The sequence below is a fragment of the Anguilla anguilla genome, chromosome 6 (assembly GCF_013347855.1).
Source record: "Anguilla anguilla isolate fAngAng1 chromosome 6, fAngAng1.pri, whole genome shotgun sequence".
Classification (NCBI taxonomy): domain Eukaryota; kingdom Metazoa; phylum Chordata; class Actinopteri; order Anguilliformes; family Anguillidae; genus Anguilla; species Anguilla anguilla.
Window position 1 is genome coordinate 42,131,882 of NC_049206.1, and position 12,181 is coordinate 42,144,062.

The 12,181-nt window shown below is 41.4% G+C and overlaps 1 protein-coding gene across 3 annotated transcripts in view; it reads right to left on the reverse strand.

Annotated features, from left to right (window-relative positions):
• LOC118229090 (steroid hormone receptor ERR2-like) overlaps positions 1–12,181 on the reverse strand; it is a 46,156-nt gene that overhangs the window by 7,632 nt on the left and 26,343 nt on the right. For all 3 annotated transcript variants that reach the window (XM_035420774.1, XM_035420775.1, XM_035420776.1), the window contains exons 4-5: positions 6,354–6,464; positions 5,368–5,529 (exon numbers count right to left, since the gene is read on the reverse strand). In XM_035420774.1, the coding sequence (XP_035276665.1) occupies positions 5,368–5,529; positions 6,354–6,464 (273 nt within the window). The remainder of the gene's footprint in view (positions 1–5,367; positions 5,530–6,353; positions 6,465–12,181) is intronic.

A 12,181-nucleotide genomic window follows, 5' to 3' on the forward strand; every position in this document is an offset into this window, starting at 1 on the left:
ATTTGTTTAATCGCGGAGCGGCTTTGCTTTTAGCGAAAGCTCTTTTCGTTCGGCGAGAAGTGCGTTTGGGTAGAGCGAGAGCAGGAGAGGACACGGCCCGAAAGCCTTCGTTTCACGCCAAAAGTGTGAGAGTTGGCAGCCCTGCGTTTGATGGCGGCTACCTTTCAGACCTCTGCCTTTAAGAGGAAGGCAGCTCTGTGTGGGCAGGCGCTTTTGTGCAACTTTCACACTTTTAACTTTTTACCACACTGAGTATCTTACAAGGGGGGAAAAGAAAATTCGGGTCTGATGTTGTTTCTGGAAAGAAACAACCTACAGTCCTGTGGTGGAACATTGTAGCCCACTAAAAGAAACTCTGGTCTAGACACACGTTTATGTGCCCTTGAGAGGTTTCTTTTTTGAGGTTTCTTTTCACCCTCGGCTAACATCACACAAAAGAAAGAAGCCACACACACACACACACACACACACATATGTCTCTTTCACTCTTCTACTGGCCTAAAATGCAGATGATTTCTCCTGCCGTTTTTGTCATTGCCTTTTTGCTGTTTCCTAGTGCAGAGAAATCCAGAAGACTCTCCTCACCACCCCATCCCCTGATCCTCATGAATCACGGCCCAAGAATGGCATCCAATCATATTCTATTATCTTATTATTGTTTACAAGTCCCCACCACCACCACCACCACATTTCATTTCCAATCTCCGTTCTTGGAGGCAGAGAGACAGTAACTCTTCTTGGGGGGAGCTGAGCAATCATGGCTTACCGTCAGATACTCAGATGACCCCCCCCCCCCCCCGTCATCCCGCGTCCCTACCAACCCAACAAGCCTTGATCCAGCCGAGCATTCTCCGGAGTCTGTTTAATAAATCTTAACCCTAAACATGAACACGAGTGTGCAAATCACTGCTATCAGCAAGGCGCCGAGCAGGCTATTTACCTTTAATCAAAGTGTATGCGCCGAGACAATTCCAAATGTGTCATAAGGAAGCAAGGCTTCTTGTTTTGTATCACATGAAGCAGTGGTATGCTGTGCCCATAAGCACCTTGAAGGTGCAAGTAACAGCGAGGTCTTTTTGTTTATGCTGTCCCTGATGTGCAGATATATGGTGCGGCTGATGTACTGTGCCACACACGGCTTGTTTTATTGTAATTGCGTGCGCGTGTGCACGTGTGCATGTGTGCGTGTGTGCATATGTGTGCGCGTGCGGGCGAGCGTGCCTACTGGGTGGAAGTTTAAGATGCATTTAAAAAGTCTCCGATGCATAAATCATTTCATTAGTAAATTGTATGATGAGGACTAAGTGGCAGAACATAAATCCATCGTCATATTTTATTTCTGTTTGACAGCGAACATAGCAGAAAGTGGGCATCTACTTCAGTCTGAATACGGACGGTGTATATCCAGCTCGTGTCACATGGAAATTTTGCGGAGCAAATTAAATCCAGAGTCATGCTGCAGTGGGAAGCTGTCAAACATTGGCAGGTAAGGAGGACACAATCAAATTTCCCTTTAATCTGCAGCCCGAAGCGGACAGCCAAGCCGTTCTTCTTTCTATACTATCACAGCGTTGGTAAGTTGGACCAAATTGTTGGTAGTGTGAGTGACAGTAAATTGTAGCTCTTGACATAAACAATTTGACCTCAATCCTGGCAACACATGGAAAAGCGTCCAACTGTAAAATGACCTTGATGTGATGAATAGTTCACCTCTAGCAAGGACAAAGATAAAATGCAATTTTACAAATCACATTTTGGTAATACCTCCAGAGTAATATTGGCTGTCAGCAACGATTGCGAGGATTATACTGAAATGAAATGGCTTCCGAGCAGCAAAGTGAAGCGCCGCTTCATTCGGATATAAGCAACTGATTAGTATCCATTTGTTTATCAGAAATGACCAACTTAGAATATTAAATTATGCATAACATCAGACTCTTCGGAGGCAGCTGGTGTTTTATTGCTCGGTGATCAAAGAGCTGCACAGAGACCGTAGTGGAATGCTAATTTCCATGGTGTAGTTTGATTGTCTCTCTGCTATGCAATATGTAGGGGCGGTGAGGGAATTAAGGCGAGAGAGGGTGAGGCTTTGTGACAGGCAGGCAGGGAACATGAGAGCAGGGTAGTGGGATTCAGTGCGCAGATCCACAGTGATAGTGTTATTGGCCCTAATGTAGTCTGGGTACATCTCCCCACTCCATGCAATACATCTCTAGATAGGATAGCCATATTAGAGTGGCAGAAGACTGCTCGGTGGATGTACTGTTCCAATAAAGTTGTTGAGATTGCAGTTGAACTAACTTGGTTCACAAAATTTCTGTGGAACTAACATACACATGCAACACGAGTAACTGCCTTGCCAAAAGTGCTTTTATTGATTTCTTTTGGACTGTTCTGTGGTGATCTGCAAAAACTGCAGTTGACCCAAGGTTGCCTTTTGCACTGAATTCAATGTAAAACAATTAGAAAATGTGGACCTTTGAAAAAGAGCATGTCTACTATTTATAGGATTCTAAATTAAAGAGCTAATTTAACAAGCCACATAGCAATACAATTCATAATAAATACTATTATTGCTATGAGTTTGTGAATCCGGAAATGGACAGCACACACACACACACACACACACTTAAATCAAATTAAAATCCCAAAATCTGCAATGACTGTCACACATTTTTTTTTTTACAATGCATTTTATATGTCTCATAATTATGTCCTCATTGCACTGTATAATGCAGTACAGTTAAGAATTTACAGTGTGCTTCTGTGGGAACATTTACTATGTCTGTATGTCTTGTCATGCCTATTAGACAATTAGGTTCCCTCCAGTTGGCCCTGTTATAACTATAGTAAATGTATTCAGTTAGCTGGGTATGCAGGCTGCAGTTTGCCACATGAGCCGGTTAAGCCTCCTGTAATCTTCTTAGAGCAAACAATCTTGCTCCAGCAGAGACTAAATGGATAGACTATTCATCCCCAGTGTGAATAAGCCGAGGAACACCCTTCATTTCTGGGAAATGAATATAATAGGCATTGCATAACAGTTACCAGGGAGGGCAAACAGGCTTTGTCAAGTCATGGATTTTATTAAACTATTGCTATTGCTGCTTCAAACTTATCTTATTGAATATTCAATGCAGATTGGAGACCCACCTCTTCAGACTGTCTTGGTGCCCTTCCTATTCCCATCCACTAGCACTCTTTTCGTGTGTAATTACTGTAGTACTGTTACATCACAATTTAAATTTTTACATGGATGCTAGCCGTATGAATCTGTAATTTGTATTATGGTACTAGGTTGGGTCACATTAATTTATGTTTAGTTTTTTTGTTGCACATACACTCACTGGTCTGTGAACGTTGTTTTGGAGGTCTGATGTATTTATAGAAGTGTTCTGATCAGGGGATGGCCATAAAGAAATTGATGCAAAGGATGAAAATGACATTCACCAGTTTTTTCCATCTAGAATGCCTAGCACTTTTGAGGAAAAAAAAAGATCATTAAATGATCATTGATAACAACACCGCCACTGTCAAAATGACTTGCTAGCTGCTTGTTTCAGTGATATTGTTTGACTTTATTTATTTTGTGTTCAATAACTACTTGTTAATGTTACCAATAACCAATGTTTTAAAACTGACTACGAGTTAACATATGAGCATACATACTTTGCTCCATCAAAAGTCCAACTATTGACTTGTATTGTGCATGTAAAATTACAGACAAAACTTAAAAAAATTATCTTTGATGTTTATTAACATACGACTCCCATAGGAAGGCCATTAGCTCAGCATATTTTTGACTGATACGAAACCTGCGTGGTGGTGGCTACCAGGCTAATATAACAAAGCCTTTTTCGTTGAAGGACACATCTGGACAGGCTTAGGCCTCAGTGACCAGGCCAAGCATGGCACAGGATCAGTAATGACCCACTCCCAAGTAAGCTGGGCTCTACCTGTGCTGACACAGCGCACTGTAAGGGGAATTAATTGGACCTGGCACTTAATCTCATTACCTGTTGCCACTCATACCTACTACAATCTGATTACAGCCAATCCCCCAAACGAGGGGCAGCTGCTCTGGCACACTCTCCATGCAGGCACATACTATAATACCTTTTGGATGGAACATGGACTGAGGCATTCTGGGTAATCGGCACGGTGATTCCTCTGAACAGTAGTACTCAGGCAGAAGAGCCTAATAAAAATGTCCAACCGGACAAACCGATCCCAAAAGGATTAGGCCTTGTTATCATATCATATTATCATATTTGTCATGGTCCTACAGGACATTGCATACATTGTGAAGGAATGCGCTACACTGGCATTCTTTATAGTCTGTACTCTGTTTCCAGGCAACTGTGATGGAGTGCTCAAAGAACCAGCTGGGGAAAACTCAAACCACAGTTTTAAAATGTACAAGACAAAACTGACTCTAGTTGCTTCACCACTATGATGAGAGAGTGCTTTTTCTGCATTTTTGCTGCATGGTGATTAGATTTTATATAAAATATAACTTATGTCTTCTATCAGAATATGAGTGCAAATTCAAAAGACAAAGTCAATAATATTGTTTTAAAAAATTGTTTCCTAATAGAAATGGGCATCAGTAATGCTACTTATGGATGAAGCTACAATGAGCAGTCAATTGTTGGACCAATCACTGCAATAAAACACAATGTCTGGCTCATACAGTATCAACAAATTGCTTTGCCAACATGGGAGTCCAATGCATTTTTGTTGAATAGTCCAGCAAATTACTTCTTGGAAGAATTAAGATTCCACTGGAACTATTGATGGTGTACCAGTAGCCCAAAAAGCATAAAATCCGGTGCCTAGGTGGCTGTTCACTGTGCTGTAGGATAACCATCTTTCAGATAAGATATTTAACTTGTAGTCCAGACTCATAATGGCCTTTACGATGCTGTTGCACTTATCACAATGAGAGACTGTACATCGCAAATGTCCTGACCAAATCTCCATAACTGGCCCTCCCAGTTTGACCAGCTACCCCTATTTCAGTGGTTTGGTGAATGGATTAAAAACCCTTCTTAATTAACCAATATTATTATTATTATTATTATTATTATTATTATTATTATTATTATTATTGATAATAATAATAATAATAATAATAATAATAATAATAATAATAATAATAATGATAATAATAATGTATATGTTATTATATATCAATAACAACACAAATGGCTCTAATTTTCAAATGAAACAGATCAGTTATTGCATCCTCTCATTAATAATGTCATTGCAGAAGACGAAATCTGTGTTTGGAGGTGTATCAGATGCTCCGTGTCTTTTTGTTAGATTGGTAGGAGGTCCAGATGTGCGACAGATGCGCGGCGCTACCTGGGATATGCTTTGCCCAGCCAATGATGACCACCAGCTCGCGGTCGGCCAGGTCGCACAGCGTAGTCAGGGCCTTGATGTCCCCCTCGGGCAGGGAGGGGTCTGGCATGGCATAGATCTTCTCCGGCTCCGCCACCAGAAGGTGGGACACGATCTTTGTCACTGAAGGAGAGAAAGGAAGGAAAATTGGAAGTTTATTCAGAGAGAGAGAGAGAGAGAGGGGGACAGACCAAGAAAAATTTGGGGGGATTTTTTCAGCCCTACAGCTACACCATGTGAACCCCCGGAGCAGGTGCAACAATCCCGTGTTCCTAATGTTAAATGCTTTTATCTCCAAACTTTTGTAATATTCATCCCTGAACCTTGAGAGAACTTTAGTTTAAATGACACAACTTAGGGGGTTTATTCAGTGATTATAAACACTCAGTATATTATTAATAACTGTGTCATATCTTGTTACAAATGCAAAATGTGTAATTTATTATGGAAGCCAATGTTTCCTAGGTCATCATATAAATGTTGCTCATCATATAAAGAAACTATAGGCCTGTTTCAGTGCAGGCCGACATAGGTAGGCCTGACAATTTAATGATTTATTGAGGCCAGAAGTCCTGCTGGATGACACAATGAGTTCTTATCGTGTTTGTTAAAAATAAAAAAATACCCAGTAAAATGCAGCAGGGTTTTTCATCTGATTTTGATCCAGGGACCCCCACCCAGACTTAAAGGCATCCCAGGGAATTCCATCATAAGTTTAATTAAAAAGGTTTATTTAAAAAAATATTTTCACAAATCTATTTATTGTCATTTCGTATCAATGGACCCCCTGCAAAACCTTCAAGGACCCCCCTGTTGAAAACACAGGATCTACAGCATTAACAAGGTTTATGAAACGAACAAAAAAATCAGACTTCAGGTCATGCAGGCGATCTCGTCTTCGGTTGCCTGTAAAGTTGCAATGGATTGTGGGAAAAGAGGTCACTCACGTGGTTTTTTGGGAGGAGGGGGGAGCGTGAGGGCCAGGTAGGTGCTGCTCTCTGTGTCCATCCTCCTCTTGTATTTCTGTCTGCCACCCCGCACTCGATCTAGACGCACCCCTGGGGGACAATATGGGTGTTAGAACAAAATGGCCGCAAAATGTTCAGCTACAGTGGGCAACCATGTCACATATAAAATAATCTATGATTATTTTTTTCTTAAACACAAGCATATCCCCTTGCCATCATTCTTCTTCACCATCTCTCTCTCGTTCTTTTTTATCTTTATCTCTCTTTCTCCATCTCTCTCTCTTACTCTATCTCTCTTTGTCTTTGCCTCCACATTGGAGACAGAAAAGATAATAGAAATCCACAAATCAAATGGTCAGATTCTAAAGCAACATCCACAGCAGCGTTTAACCACTGGAAGATAGTGTTGGGGTGCCACAAAGGTGAGTTCAGCACTGTATGTGACCCCAGGACTGGCTGGCCTACACTGAGGGTCAGGGAAAGCTCTACACACATGAATACTTAACACAGGGTCTGCGTAGACTGGATTGCTAAGGATGCTGTTCTTAAAGCGAGAGGCATGGCATACTAATGAACATTCAGCTCCACAATAATGCTGCTCTCTTTTGTATTAAAGCACAAGCCCTTGTCAGAATATTACAGCCCTATGAATAATAAGTAATGTATGCGACTAGCACACAAAGCAGCACAGCTAGTCTCCATAATAAAGTCACCTTGTTTGCACCTCAATCTAACATAAACATGCAGAAGCTCTTATCGGTGTGTTCCATGACTCCGTTCTGTATGAACTGAGAGAGAGGGATGCCACTGGAGCCCATAACGTATGTTATTTATTATCTAATTATGAGATAAGGACATGTTTCAATTTGTTCTCTTTGAAATCTTTTTTAACTGTAAAAATGTGTACAGTTCCCATCATTCATTACTCCAATCTGAGTGCTTGTTTTATTGTAATTGTGTGTGTGTGTGTGTGTGTGTGTTTTGACAGTTGGAAATAAATTAATAAACTGAGAGATGAGGTTGCTCTGTGGTTAACACTGTCTCATTCAGTGTTAAGGCACTGTTCCGGTGCATGGACGGGCCCCGCGGTCTGATTTCAAATATAGATTTTGCTTGTGTAGAATGTAGCAAGCATGCCTTATTGTCTCTTTCATTGTCCAGGGATGAGTCTGCCAGGATTACAGTGTCCCACTGGTTGATCGGGTGCCCGCAATTCAGCCTGTTGTGCTGTATGCGAAGCGTCTTCCTCTGACTCATGTCTGTGGGAGCCCAACTTATGTACTGTCAGACTCCCCAGATGGATGGTGATATATGTATTTCATGTGGTTTTTTTTTTTTTTTTTTTAAACAGACATTGAACTATATCATAACAATGGTATTTAATGAGTCAAGTCCCCCTATTTCTCATCAGCATCAGCAACTATAGGAACAAACGACTGGCAGCTGTTTGAAATTTCACACACACACACACACACACACACACACACACACATATATACACGCACACACACACACACACACACGCCTACACACACATACACATGCACACACACGCGGTGCACACGATTGGGCATATTCCAAATTGGTGAGAGGGAGGGGAGGGGAGGGGAGGGAAGCATAAAAAGGAATGAGAGAGAGAGCGAGAGAGAGAGAGACAGAGAGAGCATACTTCATAAACCATCGAAAAAAGTAGATAGTTTTGAAGTCCTTGGTGTTCTGTCTGAATCAACCTGAGAATGGATTTCCCATAAACTACCGAGATAGCTAGATTCAGTTTTCAGACCCCCCCTCCTGCCCCCCCGCCCCCCCCCCCCCCACACACACACACAGACAGAAAGGTAGCCTGCACTGAAGAACAGCACGTATTTAATGCAGTACAGTGACAGCAGTTCAAAGCAGATGTGCCCCTTTCAGAAAGAGCACTATGCCACAATGAGACTGGGGACAAAAATGTAATTATTTCATCACTTTAGTTGGCAAACGCCAGTGTCAAAAAGTGCAGGATGCGGCTCCACTGCAAATTAGCCTAATACAATTTCCCCACCGCATTTTTGTCCTCCAGAAGCGCACCCCCCAGCCCGCAGAGGCAGTGCATGGACCTTGGGCGTCCTGCGTCTGGGGGTCGGAGGGGTACGGCGCAGGTGCTGTTCGGCAAAGAGAGAGGAGTATGTCCTGATAACATTAGAAGATGCCAGGGGATTCAAGGCCACCAGACTGTCTTTTACAGGAAGAGAGCCGAATCCTACTCTTAAGATTAATACAAAGTGCAGCCGTTTGACTTAATACAAAAGACATATACAGAGCAATGACAAGGGACGCACAACTGGACAACAAATAATGCACTGGATATATAGAATATATATTTAACTTGTTATAAATTATTTAATTAAGTGTGATGCGATTTTATCTTTTCACTTTCTGATTGGATCATGCATCCAGCTGCAAACTAAAAAATCCTTAATATGCAATTCATATAATTCTTTGACAATATTTGTCCTTTTTATGTTGTGCTTTGTGTTTGCAAATGACAGACACCAGAACAAAGTGCCTTTAGAGAATTCACCTCCAAATGGATGTTACGGCACCTTTAAGATCCACGAAGGGCACCATGTAAATGCAAGAATAATAATAACAATAATAATAGGAAGGAGAAGAGAACAACAACAACAACAATAATAATAATATGTATTATTATTATTATTATTATTATTATTAAAGAAAAAAAAGAAGGAAAGGACAAGGAAAGGAAGAAGAAAAATTCTAGTCATTTTTCCTGTATTCATTTTTTAAACGGGAGATTAAATGTGACCATTTGGATAACCCTGTAAATGAGACTGAACAGGAGACATGCCAAGCGTTTAAAATCTCACCGTAGATTACGTCCACTCATTTGGACCCTGACCCGTGCTCACGCCCCAGCGTAATAATCTCATGCATCAGTGGATGGATTTTGCCCTATTTCTGAATTTATGTTTATCCTTGTGCGAAAGCGTCACTCATGTAATGCAACACTAGCATTGTCTACTAGAATACAATGTGTGCTCGAAAGTTTTATTGCTTTAATTTTAAAATCCCTCACCACCCACACAAGGAATCTCAGACTGACCTTGTGAGACCTCAGACATTATCTTACACATGCCAGCCCTAGACAAACTCGAAGCATCATCTCATTCTGTCCACCATCTTTGCTATCTTCATACAACTCATGCACTGGTAGCTCCAGCAAACCATATTATCTTTTACGAACGGGGCCAAGAGACTGTGGCTATTTATATAAATTCTTCAATTCCCTGGAAACACAAATCTGATTAGGATTATCTTTCAATTTCCTGACACTGGCAACCCGGTAACCTAATTACCCACAATCCCCAGCGGGTACTCCTCTCTGCAAACACTAGGCCATCATTTTAACGCTGACAGGCTGCAGCAAAATCCCATTTCTCCAACTAATTATTTTCATTTTTAAATTCATGATCATAGACAGACTAAATATATCAATGAAGGTTGTAAGATTTTTTTTTCTTGTCTTCGGTAAATAACCTTAATTTTTCAAGTCTATTTCTCAGCATTGTGGCCAGTGTAATATAATTAACTTTCCTCATTTTATTTTTTGAAGTTTATTTATTAATTTTTTTCATATCAGAAATATTGCAGAAAAGACAAGTCACAGCAATACAGAGATTTAAAAAAGGAAAAATAATAAATGAGAAAAGACTGCAGCAGCATGAAAATAGTCTTATCAGGCAATCAATCAATCATAAGGAACTTATTTTTCATTTCATGGCATATTTCATCCTCATTTTTCCTTTGTCTCTTGAGGATTATTTAAGTTCGATGTCTGATGTGTTACAGAAAATGTCTGTCTGTAAAGTGTTACAGAAAATTGATGGGTATCAAAATTTAAATGCAATATCAAAAGTTTAGTTAAAATTTAGTTTAAAAAAATGAACAAGATGTTTTAAATATGTGGTCTAAACAACATTTTGCATGTTGCTTCTAATAACTTGTCATACTACTCATATACTCATATATATTACGTAATATTACACAATAATGTTTACTTTGCATTGTACATTAAAATGAATTATTTACATTTTCCCTTTTATTGTGGAATATTAATGATATGTTGGTCCTGGGGAGTATGTTCTTACAAGGATCATTATTTGTTAAACCTAATTTTGTTCTTATATCATGATAGTGGTGCATTGTATGAGGTATGCATGCTGATCTTATGTGTATGTTAAAATGATTACTGTAATATGGTTATATTTCAGGACTGATGAGCTTGATACTCAGTACTGTGGCACAAGCTGTGAAATGCCAACAGCATGTCTGTGGTACTCTTGTGACATGCATTCACATATCTTGCTATGGGCTTTTCGAAGGTTGCTATTCATAAGAGTGTGCTAAGTCAATAAACAAAATAAATGGTAACATTGATGCAGAGTTCTGCAAACTTAGGACTTGCCTAAATTCTACGTAAAGCACAAATAGAATACAGAGCTGTAAAGCTATTTCAGTTAATAAAGAAAAGAACATTGACGGTAACAGACACAAAGGTTGACCTCAGTGTCAGCCCATCAATGTCCATTGCTGAAGAGCTCGATCAGCACATTTCTTACAGCAGAAAGGGAAAATTCATTGGCATACTCATAATGACATCACCGCATGCCTTCTGTGTGCCCTGAAGAACAATCTGCAGGGCTGACATAGGCTCGCAACCAGGGCAATAGATCACATGACTGTCAAGGCTTCGGCCAAAGCCAGGGAAACGTTCCAAGGTGTGCGGTGTCTGTTTAATTAGAGGAGCCCTGGTCTGTAATTAACAGACCCTGAAGGAAATTAGGTCTTGGCGCTGCCCTGGTTGGCTTGAGGGCTTCAGAGTGGTAGGGGAGGGATGGTAAAGCACAGGGGGAGAGAGAGAGACAGAGAGAGAGAGACAGCCTGTTTCAGCTGTGACTGGAGTCACTCCATCTCCTTGCACCATGAGACAAACAAGCTCTGGCCTGAATCTTTCCTGTCCAGTCCCTGTCAGGCAGGTGTTAGAAGGTTGCACGGTACCAGCCCTGGGGCACCGTTCTGACTCATGGGTAGACACTGGACTTGGGACTTGGGGGCTGTGAAGCTCAATCATTCTGCTGTATAGGTGAAGTTTCCTTATGTCTGTCATATTAGTCAATGTCCAGCTGTACACTCAAGATGGGAACAGTCGATGGGAACTATATGGGAACAGCCACCTCCAACTGTGAAGTGAAACTTTTGGAAGAGAGCTTTGGGGAAGAGGAATGAGGAAGGGCTGCTACTGGGACTATGCAGCCTCTTAAGAGTGAGTGCCACTGAATCCAGAAGTACTCTTTTTCTCCACAGACAATGACAGCCCCGCCTTGGGGCGCGTCCCTTTGGAGGCGGCTGTCTTCGGTCGCTTTGCACAGTGGTAGATGCAGGGGGCGCTATTTTAAGCCCCTCACCTGTTCTGGGTGTCTCTTTCTAGGGAATGTGTCAGGATGGCTGGCATAGCTGGCAGTAGCAGTGGGGGCTTAGGAGAGCCTATTTTAGCAGGGAAAATGAAGGGGCAACATCACACAGCACGGTGGTGCTGGCCTTTCAAGCCTGCCGTGGCTAAGCCCCACCAGCACTGTTCCAAAGGACCCAGTGGTGCCAGCTTTAGTGGGTTGTAAGCATGTGATAGCATATGTTCAGTCATGGGGGGTTGAGGAGGAAATTTGTAGTACAGTGGCCAACCACCTGCTGTTCCCAAAGGGAGGGTACACAAAGACCCCGTTGTTCCTCCACCCTGGCGTCAAAGC